The following is a 24,574-nucleotide window of genomic DNA, read 5'->3' on the forward strand; positions in this document are numbered from 1 at the left end:
ATATACACCAGGTTTTTGGCTAATTATTCAAAAACAAAATGGTCAAGTACAAGGAATGGACTGAAAATCAGTGAAAAGCAGCCAATTTGCAAAGAAAATACCTACAGAGAGCATGGAGAACTGTTCCTCAAGACCACTTTAACAAATTAAAAATTACTGGCTGCTTGTACGCAAAATACAAAGATTTGAGCAGCTCAAGACTTTTCCACAGTACTGTAAATCTGACACAAGGCATCTTTTTTAGATGAATATTTGGTGCATGATCCCTGATGAAAAAAGGAATCAAATCAAATCAAACTAAAACAACTAAATATGCACATTTTTATTAAAATACTACAAACGTACCTCACAGTTTCACAACAATAAAGCTTCACTTTTAATATACGTACATCATCATCATCATCATCATGAACAACAATAACAATAACAACAACAACAACGTCACGTCTCGCGGACGCGCTCGAGCCAACACCACGCGACAGTGACTGACAAGATGGCGATCATTTCAGAAACAGAGGAGTTACTGCGGTGAAGGAGAGGCTTGGTATGCTGTTTTCTTTCAGTAGCAACTAATTCTGAACATGTTTGTGACCGTGCGCCCGACGATGTGTGAATTCTGGCCGAGGCACACTTGGCAGGTCGGTTATGAAGCCGAGTCCGATGCCGGCGAGCCGATCTCCGGCTGAACGCGTGAACTTGTTTCAGGATTGTCGCCGCTAGCTTGTCAAGCTAATACTACCTAGCATGCTAGGCTAACGTTAGCGGCAAGGGCAGCTAGGGCTCACTAATCTTGAATAAATACAATAAAAATTAGACTCTTAGTTCAAACAAAATGTGTTTGCGTATGTTGTAATTTTATTTTAATTAATTTAAGACGTTTATTTGTGAGACTTTAAAAGCGCTTTCGAGTTAGTTTTACACAATTCAGTATTTTGTAATCGCAATTCCTTACAGCTATCAATTACATGCTAGTGATAGCTGGCTAACTTAAGCTTTTTGGGAGAAACCCTCTGTGAAGTTGGGCTCCTCGGGCTGAACACTAACGCGTGCTGTGCTCGTGCAGTTTATTGAAATGCTACTCTGGCTGGTTGTGTTGTGTTATGGCTGTTTTACTCAGAGTTGGCGTGAGGCTGTGTGTCGGTGAGACCACGCACAGCCACAAGGACAAACCAAGCAAAGCAAAGCGCGCTAACTCGCTGGTAAAACTTCAGTGACATTAGAAACTCTGGAACAACTCCCCCGAGAGTCATCGCTTTATTTGCTCAATTAGAAGCCACTGATTTCTTAATGCTGAGCCAGGAGCGTTGCTGCTAAATCTCTGCGGTGATTACTTTATTGTGGATTATGCTTAACCAGCTTCTGGCTCTGACAGCGAAGTGCCACGTTATTCTGGATGTCTGTGGCTCGTCCCGATGCCAGCCAAAGGCTCGGCGCGAAAGCATTTCAACATGTCTGGAGATACGTTATCGACCAGACAGGATATGTGTCCCGCTAGCTGTATTTATATCATCCATGGCAGCAATCTGATGAACAAGTATTGAACACACACGCCCCCTCCTGCACTGGTAAACAGGGGGACTGAGTGCGTTGAGCCATGCTTGTTTTGCTTTGTTAAATTGGTGGTTTATGACTAACTAAACTATAACTAAACATTAACAGAGTTAGAACCGATTTTTCCGCTATCCTGTCCTCTCCAGACATTTCTTAGCATGGAAGCAACCCTTGCAGAAGTAGTCTTGAGGCCTGTACCATGGAAGTGGAATTTAAGCTTATCCTGATAACTTTAGGCTTAACCGTGGGTTTTAAAAATGACCAAGGCAGTTCACTTTCTTACCTGGATATATTTCCATGCTAACTTATGCTGCAAACGTAACTATTCCTTCCGCCAACAGACTGGGTGGCTGTAGCTCAGGAGGTAGAGCAGGTCATCTGCTAATTAGCAGTTTTCATCCCTGGCTGCAAAATGCTAACCCTGAGTTGCTGTTCGATGCATCTCCTTACATATGAATGAGGTGTGTGTGTGTGTGGGGATAGCAGATTAGATCAGATTCTTGTATTTTTATGTTCCCCAGTTGATTGCAGATAAATAAATTACAAAAAAATATTTTTCCATAAGCTTTAATATATGTTGCTAAAACAGGACACCCATTTGTACTTGTTGACCTTATATCTAATTTGGATGTCAACTACGCCTATGTTTGTATTCTGTCTTTGTATTTACTCTCAGACTGTTGAACACCACTAAGGCTGCAGCTGAGAGAATAAAAACTAAAACTGTCTCTTAAACTCAAGTACTTGAACAATTCAGGGTTTAGTGTCTTGTTGGACCTTCACCATCTAAATATAGGTGTCTACGTATAGACTAGAGTAGCTGGGAATTGATCCACTGACCTTCTGATTAGTAAGTGGCCGTTTTACCTTCTGAGCCACAGCTGCCAGCCCTGAAAACAGTGGAAACTGATAACAGAATCATTCCCTGGGCATGTTGAACTTGCTCTATAGCACACTGATCTGTAACCATACAGTGTGCCCATAGTGCACCACTTTGCAAGCTCAGACCCCCTCTTTTTTTCCCCCCCTCAATGATTTTGTTCCCTTGACATCAGTTAAAGGGGGGTCAGCCCACTCAAGGATCCCCACATTCTTAGCAGCTCTGTGGGATTTGAAAAGAAGCCAGAAGAGGTTCTGTGAAGAGTGATTGGTATGTTTTTGGCTGAACCTAGAGCTTCCCATGCATACTGGTTGCTCAGGTATATTAACAATTCGATTTCAATTCAAGTTTCTTTAAGTTTCTTTATGCTACAGTCACCTCAAGGCGCTTTATGATTTAAGATGGAGACCCCTCAGTTTATGGGAGAAAACCACAACAGTCAACAGGAAGAAACCTCTGGCAGAACCAGGATGTCTTGTGAACAGTTGGCGGTGCCAGTCTGAAACTAATTTTAACATCTTTCAGGTTAAAATTTTCTTAAAGTCCAGCTGCTGCTAACTAGCTATCTGTAGTGCCTCCCTTCTCTTGGCTGAGCAACAGGTTTCAACTTCATTGCAGCTGGAGTTCATAGTTCAACTCCTCCATTTTGGACTGCAGCTGCAGTTGGTAGTTGGGACCAGTTTAGCTTGACCCTGCAGCAGGTAGACAGCTTGTTCCTGTGTCCCTATGCTGTACAGAGCTAAAGAACTACTGTTGTCAGTTGCTGTGCAAGATGTTGGAATTAGTGTTCATCTGCAACCAGCTGATTGTTCTGCTTGGTTATTGATTTGTCAAAAAGTATTTACAAATAGAAGACTTGCAGAGGAGAAATTTGGAAACGGTTATTTTTTGTTGCTTAATCTTCTGTACGCTTATATCACCAAGACAAAAATCTATGATTTGAGAAGGAATAAGACCCTTTTAAGTTATCTAAGTCCTTGGATTTAAGGCTTCAGAAAATCTAGCCCATGGTGTGGAACTTTAGCCAGTTTCCCACAGATTTAAACTGCTTTTTCTACATTTTCAGTAAGCTCGTCAACCCCAGTGTGAAACCCACCCTCTTTCTTTCTGGATAAACATTCTTTTTTTCATAACCAGGCACGACCATCCATTTAAACTTTAACACATTCCTTTTTTTGGCATGTATGTGCCTGACAGCACTCCGTAGAGTTGTTTATTCGCCAGTTATTTTACTACTGGTCCCTGTTGAGGTTGAGAAATGTTTGCGTCTGCATGCCACCTGGCAGTTTGCCTCAGTTTACTCTGCGTAGATACAACCTCATAAAGCAGTCGATGGAAATCAGATGCAATAATAATTTCTGGTTTCATGTGTTTCCTGTAAAGAGAAGAGGATGACGGTATACATTAAAAAAAAAAAAAAAAAATTCGGGGGGGATTGTTGCTAATTCATCTGGTTTTAATTTAATCTTAAATGAAAAATCTGAAGAGATCCAGAAGAGCCATGAGAAGGGTAGAAAGCAGATGTCTGCGTGTAGTGGGACATTTAAGTGAAAAGTGTTTAGTGTTTGTTATGTGTAGATGTTTGTGGAGTTGTGGTGGGCACACTGCAGTTTTTTGTGTCAAAACCATACACAACAGTAGTGATATTGGGTGAAAGAGGACAAAAATGTTGATGTTCTGATGCATAAATTGTGCACGGGAATGAAAGGTCCAGGCATGAAACAGTTGGAGCAGTTTGTTTTTTTTCCCCAATAGTGTAATGTAATCCTGCTGTAGCTGTCAGATTGAAGGGGAAAGCTCAACTAGTCAACAAACCTAAAATGGGACTGCAGTTAAACCATAGAAGTTATCAAACTCCAGAGTCATCAGTCATCATAAGTTTTTTTGTTTTTTTTAAAAAACTGTAGGCTAGTTATGCGTTCAGTCTTATCGAAAAAGAATGAACAGTATATTGTTTGTTGTTAGCCTCTTTCTCATCTGTATTATGTTTAAAAATCCTGTCTAAAAGGATGTTTTTAAATGAAGGAATAATGGTGTTAAACAATAATGCTCTAACATGAACACCTGTGGCCTGTACACAGGTAAACTTAATAAAATTCTCACCTAACCTTTTTCTCTTCCCTCTCTAGACAACACCACCATGCCCTGGGAGGGTCTCACTTCTCAGTTCGCCATGGTTACCATGGTGATATGAAGCCGGCGTGAAGCGCTGACAAACAAAGACTTGCGCGCCAAAGGGTCAGTTTGACTGACACAGCCAGCCAGCCAGCTTGGCGGGCAGGCTTGTGTAATGGACAGGTGTAAGCATGTGGGGCGGCTGCGGCTGGCCCCAGACCACTCCATCCTTAACCCCCAGAAGTGGCACTGCGTTGACTGCAACACCACCGAGTCCATATGGGGCTGCCTCGGCTGTGCCCACGTGGCGTGTGGGCGCTATATCGAGGAGCATGCTCTGCAGCACTTCCAGCAGCAGGGCCACCCGCTGGCAATGGAGGTTAACGAACTTTATGTTTTTTGTTATTTGTGTGATGACTATGTTCTGAATGATAACGCCACCGGAGACCTCAAGTTGCTTCGCAGTACACTCAGCGCCATCCAGAGCCAGCGCTATGAGGTCACCACCCGCAGCGGGCGCACCCTGCGCTCCGCTAGCGCCAGCGTTGATGCCCTCATGCCATCCGGCGCTCGTGAGTTGCAGTTGAGGGACGAGGACCGAATGTTTACCGCTCTTTGGCACCGCCGCAGAGCACTTATGGGACGCATCTTTCGCTTTTGGTTTGGCCTGACTGAATGTGGAAAAAGGAGAGCGGAGGAAGAGAGGAGGAGGGAGGAGGAGGAGCAGCAAAGAAGGGAGGCCAGGGAGAGGAGGCGAGCTCTCAAGAGGCAGCTACAGGAGAAGCTGGAGAACGCTCCTCTCAGGAAGAGTCGTCGCCTGCGTCAGAAAAGCCAGAGAGTTGGCGATCTGACGACCACAATGCCGACTTCTCGCAGGGCACGCAACAAGACAAAAACTCCAGCGCCCCCATCCCTGAAACGCAGGCAACGGACTAGAAGCCCCGCCACTGTAATCCCCAAGAAAGCTGGACAAAAAAAAAAGGTCCAAGCAACCCCCAAAGCCCGCAGCCATTCTTCAACTACCAAATCTAAGCCCAAAGCCACTTCAGCAACCCTGCATACTGCCCAAACCCCTGTCTGCCGCAAACAAGGCACCAAACAGGACGGCTCGCCCTTCAAGCGGCGTCCTACAGTCACTCCTGGAGTGACGGGATTAAGAAATTTGGGAAACACTTGTTATATGAACTCCATCCTGCAGGTGCTGAGTCACCTGCATGTTTTCAGGGAGTGCTTCCTGCGTCTGGATTTGACACAGGCGCTGGAGCTACTGGCATCTGCCGTCCAAGGCCAACTGGCAGGGAAGGCCTCATCGCAGCCCCCCCTGATCCAAAGGAAGGGACTCCAGACCAGCTTGGGCTCTGGGGTGGGGCTGAGTGGCGGGGCGTCACGAGCCCGCAGCATGGAGTTGATACAACCCAAAGAGCCCAGCTCGAAGCATATCTCACTGTGCCATGAGTTGCACACCTTGTTCCAGGTCATGTGGTCTGGCAAGTGGGCGCTGGTATCGCCTTTTGCCATGCTGCACTCAGTGTGGCAGCTGATCCCGGCGTTCAGGGGCTACGCTCAGCAGGACGCTCAGGAGTTCTTGTGCGAGCTGCTGGATAAAGTGCAGCACGAGCTGGAGAGCACGGGCAAGCACACAACCAGTGCTGGGGTCCCACAGACGCAGAAACGGCTAATCAAGCAGGTGCTCAGCGTGGTCAACACCATCTTTCATGGCCAGCTCCTCAGCCAGGTACGCACGCACACACACACACTCACACACTCTTCACCAAAACAGCCGGCTTACCTGATAAGCTTCGCGATGTGTGCACATGTGCTGGTCTATAGCTCCACTAAAGACGTTTCAGCCAGGACAAAAGGAAAATCACTGACTATTTTAGTAGTTTTTCAAAAAATATAAATTAATGTTACTAAATAGACATTTTTATTTATTAAGACGGTTTTAACTGGTTTAAAATGAGTGTTTGGGGTTGGCTGAACATGTTAGCACAGTTTGTCCACATATAGTTAAGTCTATTATTGTGCTAATCAGAGGCTGTGACCTTCAGAGGAGCATTCAAAGGCATGAAAATCTCAGATTGGCTCTCATACTCTGATTGCATTGATTTGAATTCATCAGTCATCACTGCCTTTTATTCATCCTGTATTCATAATAATGAGAATAAACAGTTCAAACTAAAGAGAGGTGGTTAAACTGTAGGCAGGGAGTATTTATTTTTATCATTTGGGTTTATTTTAATAGTTTAATTGGTCTGATTTCCATTCATGTCCAAACTAATTCTCACTTAGAATTATTTATGTAAAAATGATCAACTGTATACACACCAGTATAGTACAGCGCCCCCACCTGGCCCATGCACCGGGAATTCTTCTTGAGTTATTTATTAATTTTATAGACAAAAGCTTCAACTGTTAACTACTATATTTCTGTGGATTCTGGTAACATTAAAAAACTGCTATAAAAGGAAGAGCCAAGCACACATGATTAAAATTTTATCTTTTAAGCTGATATCCATCTACCTATGTAAGTTATCAAGGTAGTTAATTAATCGTAATTAGTAATTATTACTTATACCAGGTGGTCCTAAATCTGTGTCTTATAACTTGTCGTTGTCTCACCTTCAATAAAAGGGAGGGAAGGAATATAGGAAAATATTCAGACTTGTCGAAATGATGCTAAACAGCTGCACCCCTTAAAGGTGGATGAGGATGTAGGAAGCGGAGAGAGTTGGCTCGAGGACAAGAGATTAGTCTCTGCTTGTAGAGGCTGAGCACCCACGGTGACACCTGCTGCTGCTGCTGAATAGATCGCTGTCTTTGCAATCAAATGTCTTGGCCATATAACAGACTCAGGCTGGCTTCCACCCCTCCACTCACAAAGGAAGTACTCGCTCTACTCAAAGTGGGTCAGTGGATGTTGTGAAAAGCCCCACATTTGTATTTAATTTCTATGTATTCCCAGTCACATGTAGAAATGAAGATATTCCTTCTGACCTCTCCTCTGTTGTTTTCTTCTTTCTTACTCTTTCTCGCCTTTCCATGCAGGTGACGTGCCTGGCCTGCGACCATCGCTCCAACACTGTGGAGCCTTTCTGGGATCTGTCGCTGGAGTTCCCGGAGCGATATCACAGTAATAGCCGGGAGTCAGCCGCTCAGGCTTCGTGCCATTTGACAGAAATGCTGGCCAAGTTTACAGAGACCGAAGCTCTAGAGGGAAACATCTACGCGTGTGACCAGTGTAACTGTGAGTGAGACAAGCCACACAGTTTTTTTACTTTAATCTCAAGATATTTACAATTTTCACCTATAAAACATGCTGAAAAAAGAGGGGATGCAAACTAAACAGTAACTAAGCCTGTAAAAGTATCACTCAGTAATTAAAACGTGCTTTATGGCAGAACTAAGTTTGTGGTATAACATTGTTAATGAAGACTGAATGATCTCTCTCGGACCCACGAGTTTAGACGTGGAGAGACAGATGAGACGGATGAAAAACAGCTGTGTGCAAACTCACAGAGGGAAGATGTTTTAGACATTTGATCAACCTAAAGAGAGAGAAATTCAAAAGGGAATTTCACCAGAATTAAATGTAGTAATTAAAACTATTGTGAGATGCAGTTCTTTTCATTTGAGAGGGAAATACTTGGGTTTGTTATCTCCAAGGACCCTGGAGTGATGTTTCTGGGACTGATGCCTGAAGTGGCGTGATTCAAAGCGAGCTTTGACTGTTCTGTGTTTTAATAAAAAAAAATAAATAAAAAAAACAAGGCTAAAAGGACAGATCAGTGGCTGGATAAGTAGAAAAATGGCACTCCATGGACAGGCGCCTATATAATCTATGGATCAGATGTTAAGTAAAAACTTGGGTCACAACCTTAATTTCTATGAAAGTCTGAACATTTAAAACTACTGAAAGTGGTCCCTGTTACCACAGTGTGTGTTTATTGTACTGTAAATGTGATATTTTTCTATTTTTTTATATTGTCCCCACTTCCTTCTCCCTCCCATGTGATGTGCTCCCTTCTAAAATTAAAAAAGTCCAACAACCACCGATAGCAACCAAATTGCACCTTTTAGTCACTTCTGTGACACTGAAACAACAAATGGAAGCATTTTGGTGACTATAAAACATTTTACCAGCGTTTCATTACGTTGATGCCGTGCTTTTCGGTGCCGTGCAGTGTAAGTGCCCTGCAGCACTCACATCACTTGGCTGAAATCCAAGCAAACTTCCAATTCCCTACTATCACTGTAAGGGTAAGATGGGTAAAATGCTTGGCCACAGTCTTGACTAGGGATGGGTATCGTTTAGGTTTTATCCGATACCGGTGCCAAACCGGTACTTTTGAAACGGTGCCGGTGCTTAAACGGTGCTCAAACCGGTGCTTAAAGAATGGAGAACACAAAATTGGTCCAAAAACCTCTCATGTTCAGCTGTTTTTTTTTGTAAAAAGATAACAATGTTAGCCTTTTCTGCAGCTATAGGGCATATATGGTATCACTCTTGGCTGGAAGCAGTGCTTAAACAATGGAAAAACACACTTTGTCCAAAAACCTCTCATGTTTAGCTGTTTTCCACTTTTTCTTTGGTCATTTTAGCCTTTTTGGCCAGGGTGAAGGGAGCATCTGCCATCAAACAAGAAGACAGCCGCATGTAACTACGACGGTGTTTGCTAGTTCACCTTACGTGCATTAATGTAATAATCTGGTTAGCGTACTCAACGTTAATTACACACGAACAACATGAAGCTACTCACGCAGAGGAGAACAGCTGCTGCTGCCATCATCATCCGTCATCATTTCTGCTACACTGGCAGGGCTAGGGGCCAGGACTCTCCTCTTTGGGTTTTTGGGGGATGTTGCTAACTCCAGGTCCGATAACAGGCACCACACCCGCAGTAGATGTGCACGGTGTGAGGTCTCGCAGCAAGCTATCAAACACGGCGCATTTCTCGGCTTTAAAAGAAAACGCTATGCGTCGCCAGGTGTTTCATCAGATTTGAGGTGTTACCTCCTTTGACAGTATCACAGTATCAGCTTAAAGCACTTGTTGCAGGCTGCTGAGTTTGCATCTTTGCTGTGAAGTACAGCCAGACTTTTGATCGCCGCCTTGGGCATTTTTAATCCGTAGCTCTGCTCTAAAAGAACGTCACGTACCTGGCCCGCCTACTATCCTCGGAAAGCGTAAAATGATTGGCTAGAATTGGCTCAGGAAAAAAAAAGCACCGAAATAAAGCACCGAAATGTGCGCTGCTTTTCAGTCTGGTTACTACCGTTTATGTCAGAACCGGACACCGGTACCCATCCCTAGTCTTGACTGACTCAAATGTTGAAAGCCTGTAAGTGCCTGTCGTGAAAACGAAAGAGGACATGGTGGGGACATTCCGGTTTGTAGGCAGCAGCTAACAAAAATAAACATACCCAACAACGGTATCCAGGAAATCAAGGACATGTTTTCATGTTTGGAATGAAAGCATTTAGAAGTGTGGTTCCTTCAGGACTAAACTAACACAAATACCTGCACTGCTTCTCAGATCTACTCTAAAACCTTCATGTAAAATGGCACCTTTATCGCTCTGCAGCAGTTAACATAATCACGGGGTCACGTGACTGCTTTAAAGCTGAGTCGACGCTCACAAAAAGTGATCTTTGTGCTGTGTGTCAGCTCTTTCCTCTCTCCACGTGTGTGCAGCTGCCAGAAGACGGACCTCGTCCAAACCAGTCATCCTGACCGAAGCACAGAAGCAGCTGATGGTCCACAAACTGCCTCAGGTCCTCCGGCTGCACCTCAAACGCTTCAGGTGAGAAGACATTAACACCTGTGGAGTTGATTGGATTAATACAACCGTATCTTAAGTGTTAACTCAAATTTTCACTTTATTATACATGGATGTGACTTCTAGAGACGAGAATCTAGTGAAAACACTAATAACCTTCAGCTGTTCTTAGAAGATCACCCCTCAGCTTTTTCTCTGCCTTCTGATTGGTCCTCAGATGGTCTGGGAGGAACCACCGGGAAAAGATTGGAGTCCACGTCAGCTTCGATCAGCTCCTCAACATGGAGCCCTACTGCTGCCGAGAGCCCTCACCCAAAGGCGTGCCCTGCTCCAGTCCCAGCAGCCCCAGCGCCGCTGGCTCGCCGCGCCCTAAGCACTTCCTTTACGAGCTCTCAGCCGTGGTGATGCATCATGGGAAGGGCTTTGGCTCCGGCCACTACACTGCCTACTGCTACAACACAGAAGGAGGTGAGTCATTTTATTTACTACTTACTCTGTGTTTGGGTTTAAGCAGGGAAGTGTACACAGCAGTGAAAGCCCCGGTCACAGGGGGATTAATGCTGTGGGAACTGTTCCCTTCATCCTCTCAAAATGTCAACATTAAAGTTCAGAGGTTCCTCTGCCACAGTGAAATGCCACTGAAAGGATTCTCATGAGATCCATGCTCAGGATGAATTTTATCTTGTTGTCAGATGAAACGTGGTGTCAACGTCGCCGAAAGACGTTGACGCCGTCGCCGAAAGAGTCAGACTAACGCCTCAGATTCCTGCAGAAACTATGACGTTCCCTTCTCGGCCCTCTCAGCTGTATTTGCAGGTTATTAATAGGACAAGAGGAAACTTTCATTTTACCACCTCATTCATTCCAAATTAGATTTTAAGTTTTTAAGATATTACCAGGTTGTGTTGATCTTAATTTTCCCAACATCATGTTGAGCAGAGTAAAAAACAAATATGTGCTCCATGGCCTTGGGTTAAAAGTAGAATTTGAGTGATTTTCCAGTTGTTTAGCCTGTGACCAAGTATGTGGCTCTGTGGGAGCAGGCTCACAAAAACGAAGCCCAGTAAACAAACGTGTTGTTCCAAACACATCTGCTCATCCGGGTAACCTGTCCCTCTTCCTCCAGGCTTCTGGGTTCACTGTAATGACTCTAAGCTGAACGTGTGTTCGGTGGATGAGGTCTGCCGCGCTCAGGCCTACATCCTCTTCTACACGCAGCGAGTATCTCAGGACAGAGACCGGCCACTATAGGACTACACCCCTCTGTGAACCCCGCTGCCACCTCCCCTGCAGCCCGACTACTCAGCGAGGTGACATCAGCACAGCCCCACCTATCGGTCTTTCTCTTCCCTCTTTCTTTGGGCATTTTGTATCTGGGGGGTTGGGTCTTTTTAGTCTATTTTTCTATTAAAAAAACAAAACAAAACAAAAAGTAGGTGAGAGAGAAAGGACTCGTTTGTAAAGTTGGGTTCTGCTTTGTGAACTTGTTGTATATTGTGTTTATATGTAGGTATTTTTTTTTTAAAAAGATTATGATGTTTGTGATTCATGTACAGTTGTATTTTATAAAGAAGAGAGTATCAGCCAAGGTGTGTCTGTGTCAAGCAGCCAGTAGACTTTGGTCAGGCATGACTACATACTCTACAGGTATGTCTGCTTACCTGTGCGTGAGGCTTGTTGATTGTAAATGCTGTGTTTTGGGGTTTTTTTGTTTGTTTGTTTTGTTTCATAAATCAGCTGAAATGTTTCTCAGTCACTTTAGATAGTCAACACAGAACTGGATGTAGGGTTGTAAACTGTCATTCACTCAGTAGAAATGGCCTCCGTGTGTCTGAGACAGGTAAACATTTTCACAGGCGTTCATCCCGATTCCTTGCCAGAAATGCACTAATGTGTATGGTGCAGGTTTTTAGTGTTGGTTGGTTGTTTAAAAATCTGTACACGAGCAATGTTTTTCACTCTGAGGCAGACTTCAAGCCAAAGTATTTGCGGGAAGTGTTTGGAAAACCCTGCTTTTCCTAAACGGTTCAGTATTTTATAGAGTTTTTCTGTTTTTATTCCTGCTTTTAATGACAGCTACAAATGAGTGTGACAGGGCCACATTAAGAAGAAGGTTAGATTTAGAGAATAATTTGGAGTGATGTTGAAATATTATTCTAGAAATGTAGTTAGAATTTTGAGAGTAATTTTGCAATACAAAAACATTTGAGAAAAGTCTACATTTTGAAAGAAATTGGAGTAGTTACAATAATAAAGTTGGATTTGAGAATAATGTCAGAATATGATTAAAGTAACTTTAAAAAATTAAATACCAACCTGAGAATAAAGTCTGTATTCTTTTGAAAGAAAGTCAAAATTTTGAGGAGATCAGTCCAAATTATGAGACTAAAGTCAAAATACTACTACTGAGACTACAAAAGAAAGCATTTCTCTTTTAGTACACAAGTATTGTGATATTAAAGGTGAGGACTATCTTTTCAGGGAAAAAAAAATAAGTACAATTTAATGAGGCCTACAGCTGTGTTCTACTCGAGAGCCCGGGCTGACGTTGCTGTGAATAAATTTTTAACACTTCAGAAATTGTCTGTGATCTCCAACAGTCACTACTCCACAGACTGGAGAGTATATCTCAAGATTTTGACTTTATTCCTAAAATCTCAGCTTTATTTTCAGCATGCTAAGTTGTAAATCTAAATTTTCTTGCTTAATGTGGTTTTTGGTTTTGTATGTTTTATTTGGCTCAGTGCTGCCCCCGTCTGCCTCAGAATGTAACTGTATAACCGTAAACCATCCCTGAATAAGCAGATAACTGCTGTACTTGAAAAGTGCCCTTTTTAACAAAATCTATTTTTATAGTTCATATCAATTCAGAAAAGTGGGAGTCCCACACAGACCAGCATTTAGATTATGAATGTACTTTTTATACAATTCTTCTCAGAGATTTTACAAAGGAGGCCATCGACTGTTTTAAACGTTTTATACAACCACTTTGTTCCGATTGTTGAAAACCACCAGCAGTTAACAGATTTCACTGTTCAATTATCTTCCCTCTGAACAGAGGGGAGTCGAAGCACACTTTGTCTGGATTTTTTTTTTTTTTCACTGTCCGCAGTTCTGTTATTTGTTGGCATTTTGGTTACTGCTCCATGGATGCGCCGTGTGTAAATTGATGGAAGTTATACTATGCAAATTGTTACCTCAATTTTTTGTTTTTTCTAGAAAAAGAAATTACCTCAATAAATGAGAATATTTTTTCATTTTTTTCTACAAAAGATACCTGTCTGTGCTTCATTATTTACCTTCAATCTACAATGCATGAAAATTCCCCTTATTGATAAGTCATATCCTGTGTATGAAATACATATATTAGAGAGGTTTGTTATGTACATGAATAGCTAAGATAAGATCTATTAATTGTCTCAATTAATTGTCCCAGCATTTATTTTGAAGTTACAAATTTAGAAAGATTACTTTTTAATTAAGACATAAGCAGCTATTAGGATTAGTTTTATTAAGTATTAGTTCACGGTTAATTAGAATAAGCAATGAGAAATAGCTAGGCTAAACAGAAAAAGCATTTCTTTTAATGGTTTGTTTAGAAAAAATAAGTATTTATCATAGCAAAGATTATTCGATTATCAAATCAAGCCACCCTGCCTAACTGGTTAGCTGTGTCCAATGAAGCATACCATTTAGTAAAATGTAATTGTTTTAATAAAGAATTAGCTAGATGAGATGGGGTAACTCCATTGTTGGTTCTCTTTGATAATGCTGTGCTAGTTTTAGGTGCTCATCCTGCTAAGCTAATGTAACTGTCTGCTTGTTAGTCTCATTTAACAGTTATCTCAGGAATTTACAAGTTACCATGGCTTAACATAAGTCTTTAGCTTGTATAAAAATAAGGGAAGTATTAGAAGTTTTATTGCCAGTAACAGTCTCCAATCTTCATGCTAAGCTTAACTGAGCCATGTTAACCTGCTAAGTGGTAGCATCCTACTTACAGGTATAAAACCATTTACCATTTTAATAAAATTAACAGCTGATTAATCAATAAGGTCAAATGCTTAATTTTACTAAACCAAGTCTGAGTTTAAAATAAGCATGGATGAGAAAGTAGCTTAACTGTACCTGATTTTTTTTTTTTTTTATGTTAACCACCATGTGATAGAGTAACACTCTTACCAGTTACTCCTAAGGACCCCCCAACATCCCATAAAGTTATGTTTTCCCATCTTGTCTGAGCAAAATAAGGATTTGGGTTTGCAGAACTTCTGGGGGCTTCCTCTGTTGTAGGAAGCAAATTAAGAAAATACACAGTTTAGGTTTCTTGCACCAAATCATTTTTTTTTTTTTTTTATAAAAGCATTATCAGGGAGAGTTTGAAAATGAAGCATTTTAATCTGGAACAGAGTGGCAGCAGCCATTTCAAAGATACTTTACAAATACCAAAGAACCAATGAGCGGAGGGCCAGAGTGCAGAGCTCCCTCCTGTAGCAACAGAAGCCAAACATACAGCTGCAGGTGACTGGTGTCTGTATGAAGATCTGACTACAAGACCACCTCTTCCCCAAGCTTTTAAATGTTAGGAACAGTCTGCAAAGACTTTGGGCCATGCCAGCATGCAGGCCTGACCACTTCTCTAAGCCGTCAGTGGCCTTGGTGCTTCATTTTAACAGAGCACCAAAGCACCGGAGGCTCAAAGTGGAGAGAAACTTTGAAAACTGGGGTTGCACTAAATTCAGCAGCAGCTTAAATGTAATATTTTGCAATATGATAGTCCTGATGGAAACTGGAAAAAACAAAAAGCTCTATCCAAGAGAAAGGTGTAGGCTTGTTTCTTTAGTTGTGGTTGATGGCGGAGCACTCAGACAGCTGCTTCTCCTTCCCTGAAAGCTGTGCACTGTCAGCGCCTGGCATCCTTCACTTCATCCCCGAGTTCTCCAACAGGTGCTGTGTGGTAGTGAGGGGGTGGTGCTGAAAGGTAGGGGTGTCAGTAGTCGTCCCCCCGGCTCACCACCTCCTTGCAGGTGGGCCTGAGCAGGATGGTGTGCTCGAACTGAGCGGTGTAGCAGCCCTTGGTGTCGCAGAGCGGGGGGTAGGGGTCCACGATGCCGAGGTCGCACAGGTTCTTCAGGGCCATCAGGTACTTGCTCTCGCCTAGGCGGTCCAGCCAGCGCCGGCAGAACGCCAACGTGCCGAAGTTCTCATTGATCACGTTCAGCAGGTGCTTCGCTCGCGGCAGCCTGGAGAAGAAAAGGAGTCAATGACTTACTGCTAACTAATACAAACTAATACTAAATAAACACAGGCTCTCACCTGATAGGGACGTGGCCGACATCAAAGTTTTTCATGTAATGCGAGCACTCCATGTCGTCGTGGACCACACCTTTACCCGTGCTGCCGAACGTCTCGATGGCGTACACCTCACCCTCCTGTAGAGCGACACCCGAGTCAACGAAAAAAAAAATCGTCAAAAGTGAAGCCGAAGGTGTTCCTCAGCTTCTTTTTACAGCGTTTAAATAAAATTCTGCAAGTTCTTTTTACTTTTTAAAAATTCTGATATTGTGTTAGAATCACGTGCAGTGAGTAAGCTGATCAAAATGTGAGGAAACCAGGAAGTACTCGCCTCCATTCTCGTCGCTTCTCCTCCTTTAACGATGGGCACCGTCTTTCCAGCGTGTATCCTGTACTGACCAATTGAGTGACCGTTTAGGTTTCGGATCGGCTTCACTGCAACGCAGGAAAAAAAACGAAACAATGTAAGTTTTTCCCAGTTTTAAAGAGAAAATATTCAGTTTGTGTACACACCCACACATCAGCACATAAAAACCTGCAGAGGAGAGACTGTGTTGTAGATTTACAGTGGCTTGCAAAAGTATTCGGCCCCCTTGAACTTTTCCACATTTTGTCACATTACAGCCACAAACATGAATCAATTTTATTGGAATTCCACGTGAAAGACCAATACAAAGTGGTGTACACGTGAGAAGTGGAAGGAAAATCATACATGATTCCAAACATTTTTTACAAATAAATAACTGCAAAGTGGGGTGTGCGTAATTATTCAGGCCCCTGAGTCAATACTTTGTAGAACCACCTTTTGCTGCAATTACAGCTGCCAGTCTTTTAGGGTATGTCTCTACCAGCTTTGTACATCTACAGACTGAAATCCTTGCCCATTCTTCTTTGCAAAACAGCTCCAGCTCAGTCAGATTAGATGGACAGTGTTTGTGAACAGCAGTTTTCAGATCTTGCCACAGATTCTCGATTGGATTTAGATCTGGACTTTGACTGGGCCATTCTAACACATGGATATGTTTTGTTTTAAACCATTCCATTGTTGCCCTGGCTTTATGTTTAGGGTCGTTGTCCTGCTGGAAGGTGAACCTCCGCCCAGTCTCAAGTCTTTTGCAGACTCCAAGAGGTTTTCTTCCAAGATTGCCCTGTATTTGGCTCCATCCATCTTCCCATCAACTCTGACCAGCTTCTCTGTCCCTGCTGAAGAGAAGCACCCCAGAGCATGATGCTGCCACCACCATATTTGACAGTGGGGATGGTGTGTTCAGAGTGATGTGCAGTGTTAGTTTTCCGCCACACATAGCGTTTTGCATTTTGGCCAAAAGTTCCATTTGGTCTCATCTGACCAGAGCACCTTCTTCCACATGTTTGCTGTGTCCCCCACATGGCTTATGGCAAACTGAAAACGGGACTTCTTATGGTTTTCTGTTAACAATGGCTTTCTTCTTGCCACTCTTCCATAAAGGCCAACTTTGTGCAGTGCACAACTAATAGTTGTCCTATGGACAGATTCCCCCACCTGAGCTGTAGATCTCTGCAGCTCGTCCAGAGTCACCATGGGCCTCTTGGCTGCATTTCTGATCAGCGCTCTCCTTGTTCGGCCTGTGAGTTTAGGTTGACGGCCTTGTCTTGGTAGTTTTACAGTTGTGCCATACTCCTTCCATTTCTGAATGATCGCTTGAACAGTGCTCCATGGGATGTTCAAGGCTTGGGAAATCTATTTGTAGCCTAAGCCTGCTTTAAATTTCTCAAACCTGTCTGCTGTGTTCTTTGGACTTCATGGTGTTGTTGCTCCCAATATTCTCTTAGACGACCTCTGAGGCCGTCACAGAGCAGCTGTATTTGTACTGACATTAGATTACACACAGGTGCACTCTATTTAGTCATTAGCACTCATCAGGCAATGTCTATGGGCAACTGACTGCACTCAGACCAAAGGGGCTGAATAATTACGCACACCCACTTTGCAGTTATTTATTTGTAAAAATGTTTGGAATCATGTATGATTTTCCTTCCACTTCTCACGTGTACACCACTTTGTATTGGTCTTTCACGTGGAATTCCAATAAAATTGATTCATGTTTGTGGCTGTAATGTGACAAAATGTGGAAAAGTTCAAGGGGGCCGAATACTTTTGCAAGCCACTGTATATCTGAGAATAATGCCCTGAATCCAATTTTTCATGATCGACATATTCAAAATTTTAGGTTCAATGTCCTTTTTGATGCAACTCTCCACCTTTATCCAGACTTGAATATCTCAGAAACTCTCAGAGATAGAAGCCCGAAATTTTCACTGGTGATTCTCATCATGAAACTGAAGCAGGATCTACAGTTTGGGATAAAATAAATCTCTCAGTATGGGCTTGTTTAAAATCAAAGCAAAATAAAGTATACATGCTGCGCAAAAACTGAAAAAAATAATAACAAATTTACAACAATGCAAAATAAAGTACACAGAATATTTCAACATGACATTCAAGTATAGAAGTATACGCAGAAGGTCTCACTACCGGCTTGTAGATCCTTTCGAGCACGCCTTGTGGACACGCCAGTTGTTGTTTTAATAAAATAAGAGTAATTTGTTTAACTCGCTTGCTGACTAGTTGCACACGTCTTTAGTAAGCACTGGGAAATATTTGAAGCTCTTCATGTCAGTTTTTTTTACAGGAGCTACGATGAGTTTAAAATAATGTCTGAGCTCTGATTTTGCTGCATTTAGAGTAAAAGGATCACAGAGGGAAAAATCCATGAAGCTCTGTCATTGAGAACGACCTCAGATCGTTTACATGTTGCAAATATTTGCCCCTTTTCTTTATTTTTTTGCTTAAAAAAAATAAAAATAATAATAATTCAAATGAAACAGAAATGCACGAGTCTGTGAACGTTACCACACGAGTCATGGTGCATGTGAGGGTGGATTTTCACGGATAGCATAAACTACTGTTTTCTATAAAGTTGAGTATCCTGTAATGACAGTGTGATCTCACCTTGGTATGTTTTGCCATCAAGCTCGACCTCGTAGGACTCCATCACCTCTTGGATTGCCTCTCCGACATCACACAGGCGCACATCGATGCCGGCGTTCTTTAGAGGAGAACAAACATGTTTCAGCTGCAGGATCCACAAACACACACCAACTAAAAATGAGGCGTCCGTTCAGGTCTTACTTTGATTCCGGTATTGGTGGCGTCTTTCACGGCCTCCAAAAGCTTGTCGTACTTTGGGTTGAACGTGACGGTGAAGGCACAGTCAATGATTCGCCCTGCGGGCAGACACCAGGAGAAAGAAGGACACCGGTCAGCATCCAGTGGCTGATGTATTTTGAAACAGCAGTAAAAGAAGCAGAAAGGTTCAGTCAGCACGTACCGTTGATGTGAGTGCCAAAGTCGATCTTGCAGACGTCGTCGTACTGGAGGACAGTGGTGTCTCCAGCATTGGGAGTGTAGTGAGCAGCACAGTGGTTCAGGGAGCAGCCGGTGGGGAAGGCCAGGCCGGCGTTCAGCCCGTTCTCCTTTATCAGCTTACGAGAGCCGTCCTCCAACCGCTCGCTAATCAAAACAGAGAGGGGCGTAAGCAGGAAATCCAAATCTTCTGATCTAATTCCAAAACAGCCGCCTCTACGAGCGACAGAAGATAAAAGCAGCCTCACCAGATTTCGATCATGGTCATGCCAGGTTTCAGGAAGCTGCGGACATGCTTCCGGACCTGCCTGTGCGCCTCGGCTGCCTGCCGGAAGTCGTTCCACATCTCCTCATTGGCTTTATCCAGCACCCGCTTCTCCTCGTTGGTCATGCGTGACACAGCGCTGCGACTGGGAGGCGAAACAAAAACAACAGCGCAGCGAGTTCAAGCATCAAATTTGGATTCAGTTGCAGTTTCTAAAGCTAATAAAAACATCTGGAGACCACATTCTTCATGAATATGCACCTGGTGAAACTACTTAGTTGAATGTTTTCAGACTTTACTGGAAAATACAGAGATTCTCTCCTCTGTTAAAGACAGAGATGACTGAGCAATTTTTCAGATCACAAGATAAAAAGTGTTTCCCAGAAAGGGGAAATAAAGACTGCGATATAAACACTGCACAGTGTGGTCCACAGCTTGCTGCAGGAGCCTCACATGTAAAACCTCTGATGTAATTAAGACAGAAAACACGAGAACAAGAAGGGAACGAGAAGGGAAGGCGACGGAAGTTTGAAGCAAAGATAGATTAAATGAAACCTGCACACGTGAAGCACACACTCAGTGGAAACCACTGAAGAAGTCCTTCCATGCTAACTATTGTTACTGTCAGTATCACTCTGAGTGAGACTAACAAAAAGAGAATAATTTAGAGTGATGTTGAAATTTTATTCCAGAAATGTAGTTAGAATTTTAAGAATAATTTTGCAATACTATTTCAGGAATAAAGTCGAAATATGTATTGCAGGGAAATCCACATGCCCATTCCAAGAGTAATTTCAATTCCCCAAATTAACTCAGAAGTTTTAGAATAAAGTCAAAATATTATTGTGAAAAAACCCACCTGACATTTTAAAAGCTGAAGAGAAAAAAAGAAAGGCAGAACTTAAGTCGCAGATGTAGGTGTGTGTGTGTGTGTGTGTGCTCGTCTTACCCATCCTGAACGACAGGGTATTCACATTCCTGTCCAATGGGGAAAACTCCGCTTGGGTAGAGATCACAGATGGGCACAGATGGAGGATCAGTCTGACATTTGGCTGTAAAAACACAACAAAGACTCACCAACAGATGTCTTACAGAAACACCCGGCTCCGGTATAAAACACACTGAGTCTGCTTTTCCACTAAAATATCATCAACTCACTTCCTTTCTTCTTCTTTTTCTTCTTCTTCTTCTTTCCTGCAGAGTTCTCTCCGTCATCTCCGTCTGTGTAAGTTAACAAGACTTTTTTTAAAAACCAGCTACTAAATCCAATGTTTACATTTGACCTGTCCACACCGCCGCAGGTTAAAGTGTTGATGTTTGACTTCAGTCACCTTCCTCGCCCTCCTCTTCCTTCTCTTTGTCCTCTATCGCCTGCTTCTCCAGCTGTTTGGTCACCTCGGCCACTCCGTCCGCCTCCACCTCTGCCTCAGTGCCTGTAAACAGATGCCAGTGACCCATAAATGAATCATTACTTTGTAAAAATTTCAATTTGACTCTCTAAAACACCTTCAGTAATGAGGCAGACCTTCAGGTGTACACCAAGTAATGTGACCACACACCTGAGCTCTCAGCTTAGCCCAGGTTAATCCTGCTTTAACACAGTTATCCCTGTCTGATGAACCTCTACAAAATTGACTTTTATTATTAGAATTGTTTAATGTTCTGACAGGACCTGTGCCCCTCTTTTCACCTGGGCAAAGATCACGGCATACACACACAAAAAAAAACGAAGGCAATATTAAACCGCTGAAGCGCATGCTGGGTAATGACAGCGTGAAGGTCTGTTTGTGCTCGCCACAGCTCTGCACCATTTACACCAGCAGCACTGAGGGCGCATCACTCGCTGGTACAGGAGCCAGCGACTTTTCATTCACACTATGCCACAAATAACCACCCATCAGCCAGGACTCTCAATGACACCACGGCCAATTGGAAAAGGAGGAGGAGCTTAATGACGCCACCTGAGGGCAGCCAGAGGTGGATGGATCAGTGTTACAGAGCTCAAAAATGGAGTGAACAGAGTCTTTCTGCTGCTGGTCTTGTTGGTTATAGCATGAATATTTCTTGGCTTCCAAGGCAACTGTGTCCATTTGCAGGTGGGAGGGGGTACATGCTGCATTTAGAGTTAGTGAAGACAGAAACGGCCTCAGAGAGGAGACGTGTCTGCTGGTATTCAAATAAAACGAGGCTTGTTTTGCTTCATTACTGCCTCAGCTGAGTCTGTGCTGGACCGTCTATGTGGGCGGGGTTCAGTCAGCTCCACCCACACAGTTAAAGATAACCAGGTGAAGAAGAGATAAGTAGTGTTGTGTTATTGTCCTACTTGAAGGCAGTATGTTTTTGTTTCATTTCCTTTTTTCTCTTAAATGAGTAAAACAACTCAGATACAAAGAAAACTGACACCACTGCCCACTGCTATTTCAAAGTTAAACTTCAAATATAGCTTTTAAACGAATGTCTTAAATTACACAGTGTATAGAAGCTGTATTTTATTTTGTAATGTTCTGAATGTTTTTTACTATCTAATAAGTAAGAAAAATATTTTTAACTGTGGCTAATTTTCAAAATAAATCTTCCTCTGTTCTTTTCTTACATAATAAGTCTGGCAAAGGGAGAATTACGAAACAGGAGAGCTTGGCTGAGGCTCAGCGGGGGGAGGGCGGCAGCAGCAGGGAGGACAGCTCCTGGAAGGACTATCTTCCACCCTAAAGCTGCCCTTCCACGACAACCATTTCAGAGGGCACATTTCCCGTTGGGAGCTCCGCTGAAAGCCCGGTGTGCTCGCTGAGGCCCAAGAGGCACATTGGTAGCCCAGTCGGCACTGATCTGCGCCCGCATGTCCAACGAGTAGGACTTTGAGAAGCTGGAGCCACTCAACTGCATTGCTTCCGGTGTAAATCTCAGAATAAAGCTCTCAATGACCGCGGTTTCTGTCACAATGCCTCTATTATGGAGACCAAGAGATGTAAACTAACACTGTCTAAATAATATAGTTAAGTCTTCCAGTCGTGTTCTTAAATCTCATATAATTAACGCATTACAGCTCTTGTAATGCATGGCTCAAGCGCTTTTCCTGTATGTCAACACATTACCTCAACATACTTTATCATAGAAATCCCCATCATAACTTCAATAAAATTTTCCCTGGCAAAAACAAATCCAAACTACTTCGTTTAGCTTTGAAAAAGTACACGTTGATGGAATTTAAATGTTACATTTATAATTAAACCTTTAACTGTCGATTTTATTTTGAAGCCGTATGGACACATTTCCGGTTTGGTCGCGCCTAATTCGGTCGATTAACTAACATTAGCCCGTTAGCCTGTTAGCACGAGACTTCACCTGTCGTGGCTCACCTGTCGCTGCAGACTTGTTCTTCTTCTTCTTTTTTCTCTTCTTTTTCGAGGTTTCCTCCGCTGGATCGGCCTCCTCTCGGTCCTCCGCTTCTCCGTTCAGCGCCCGGTCCAGGACCGCTTTCTGCTCTGCTACCCGCTCCGCTATTACGTCCGCCATGATCGCAGGCGCTGCTGGAAGAGGAAGCACAAGGGGTTGTGGGAGTCCTCAGTATGTGTTGCGTTCATGGACACCCAGGATTCTTTTCGTTTTAGTAAAACTAATTACATTAATATTTTATTTGTAAGTACAGCGGGACTATGTTTACTAAAACAAATACACATATTATCTCAAAATATTTAATTATAATATAATTTTAAAGACTCACAACTAGTGAGTAATTATATATCCTTACTCACTAGTTGTGAGTTTATTTAATTGGCAGCAGCAATTAAATGTACCATTTGGAAATAATAAAGATTTTTGAATTATATGTTGACCCAGGGGCACTCTAAAAACCAGGAGTAGGCTTAATCTCTCTGCAACTTCAGTTTAAATAGTACTTTCAGTGTGGTGGCACATGTTTGAATGCTTAAAATTAATTGTTAAATGATAACCACACCCTTATTGCACCACACACTGACTGCCATGTTTGGTCTTTAGCATTTGTTTAGCAGTTAACTTGTCTGCCAGATGAACGGAGGTATGGTTTGAAATAATTTTATAATGCGTGGAGTTTAAAGACGTTTATTCAGAAACCGGAGCTTTATAGGCAGCCCCTGAAGGCATCACATAGTAAAACATGCCGAATCAGCTGAAGAGGAGCTTTAACACCTGAGGAGCCAACAGATGTGATATACGAATAATTAAAAGGATAACAAACGAACTTATCACACTAAGGGAGAAGAGTTTTTCTTTCTTTTAACACAAAAATATAAAATACTATTTTTTATATTTTTTTTTACAAGTTTAATCGTAATATAAGGACCGGGAAAGTCCTAGAATCCGCCACTAGGTGGCAGTAAACACTACAGTAAACAACCTTTATAAAACGATGTAAACACTACAGTTGTACAAATGTTTGCAGGATGTGGATGGCCTAAATCCTAGAGGCCGATGATAGTGACTGTTATTGAATGTTAAAGCAGTTAAATTTAACTGTTAAAGCTTTTAAATTTTTGTTGTGTTTTTACACAAAAAGTGATCAGTTTTTCCTCCTCACTACCTCTCAGTGCATTTGATGTGCACCTATACAGCAAATTTGAACTTCTTCCTATTTTCAATAGCAACTCGTGTGATAAATAAAGTTAATCTTAACTCATTTTCTCCCTTATTTAGTTTAAAAGTTTTATTTCAGTACAACACATCTGGAGATACTGTCTCTGAGTAGCATAGACGGCGTTATTTGTTATTTTCTGCTGGCACCTTAGCAGTTTAAAGTGTTTCTCCACAATCAGTTGAACAGATCAGATTCAGGCTGGCTATGGGGCAAGTTGAGAGACAAAGAAGCCTTTATCTCTTAATGATTCAAACCTAAACCATAACAAAACTGTATTATACTGAACAAAGAGCTCAGTATTGCTTCCATGAAATTGAACTTTGTCAGTGCAGGCTCTTTGGAGATTTTGAGGTGTCTCATTAAGTCAGAATTGTAGATTTCTCAGGTAAATATGTTGGAGTGACAGAGTCAGGAGGTTCTGCTCCAGGTTGTGCCATGTGGTTCATTATAGTTTGTGATTAACTTGTTTTTTGGGGGTGCTCTTTAAGCTGCCGTAAGAAATTAACTTCCCAACTTCTGGGATGAACAAAGTTTATCTCAATGGTTCTCCTACTTAATTTCATATGGTTTATAAAAACTCACCACACACTTTGTTAGACACAAATGTTCAACTGTCAACATTTAGGCATGTAGACATGAACGAGACAACCTGCTGAAGTTCAAACTGAGC

At 42.5% G+C, this 24,574-nt stretch overlaps 2 protein-coding genes across 2 annotated transcripts; one reads left to right on the forward strand and one right to left on the reverse strand.

The window, feature by feature from the left end:
* Window positions 1–448: 448 nt before the first annotated feature.
* usp44 (ubiquitin specific peptidase 44) lies at window positions 449–15,119 on the forward strand. Its single transcript, XM_031746335.2, has 6 exons — window positions 449–544; window positions 4,561–6,281; window positions 7,595–7,793; window positions 10,242–10,350; window positions 10,544–10,794; window positions 11,453–15,119. Exons 2-6 carry the CDS (start codon window positions 4,722–4,724, stop codon window positions 11,575–11,577), a joined length of 2,244 nt encoding a protein of 747 aa, XP_031602195.1. The 5' UTR covers window positions 449–544; window positions 4,561–4,721; the 3' UTR covers window positions 11,578–15,119.
* Window positions 14,705–22,840, reverse strand: LOC116325432 (methionine aminopeptidase 2). Its single transcript, XM_031746313.2, has 11 exons — window positions 22,649–22,840; window positions 20,624–20,725; window positions 20,451–20,513; window positions 20,242–20,344; window positions 19,276–19,437; window positions 18,993–19,174; window positions 18,794–18,888; window positions 18,614–18,710; window positions 15,953–16,056; window positions 15,643–15,758; window positions 14,705–15,569 (listed from the first exon to the last, which is right to left on the reverse strand). Exons 1-11 carry the CDS (start codon window positions 22,803–22,805, stop codon window positions 15,317–15,319), a joined length of 1,434 nt encoding a protein of 477 aa, XP_031602173.1. The 5' UTR covers window positions 22,806–22,840; the 3' UTR covers window positions 14,705–15,316.
* Between the last annotated feature and the right edge of the window lie 1,734 nt (window positions 22,841–24,574).

Source organism: Oreochromis aureus, linkage group 17, assembly GCF_013358895.1.
Source record: "Oreochromis aureus strain Israel breed Guangdong linkage group 17, ZZ_aureus, whole genome shotgun sequence".
Taxonomy (NCBI): domain Eukaryota; kingdom Metazoa; phylum Chordata; class Actinopteri; order Cichliformes; family Cichlidae; genus Oreochromis; species Oreochromis aureus.

What these genes read in the sequence shown, in the direction of transcription:
- LOC116325432 (XM_031746313.2), bottom strand. Translation starts at nt 22,805, where the DNA reads ATGGCGGACGTAATAGCGGAGCGGGTAGCAGAGCAGAAAGCGGTCCTG. An exon ending in GGAAGAGGAGGGCGAGGAAG is followed by an intron (nt 20,514 to 20,623) that starts GTGACTGAAGTC and finishes TAACTTACACAG; the next exon opens with ACGGAGATGACGGAGAGAAC. An exon ending in CTTTGGCACTCACATCAACG is followed by an intron (nt 18,889 to 18,992) that starts GTACGTGCTGAC and finishes GTCTGCCCGCAG; the next exon opens with GGCGAATCATTGACTGTGCC.
- usp44 (XM_031746335.2), top strand. Translation starts at nt 4,722, where the DNA reads ATGGACAGGTGTAAGCATGTGGGGCGGCTGCGGCTGGCCCCAGACCAC. An exon ending in CGCGTGTGACCAGTGTAACT is followed by an intron (nt 7,794 to 10,241) that starts GTGAGTGAGACA and finishes ACGTGTGTGCAG; the next exon opens with CTGCCAGAAGACGGACCTCG. An exon ending in CTGCACCTCAAACGCTTCAG is followed by an intron (nt 10,351 to 10,543) that starts GTGAGAAGACAT and finishes ATTGGTCCTCAG; the next exon opens with ATGGTCTGGGAGGAACCACC.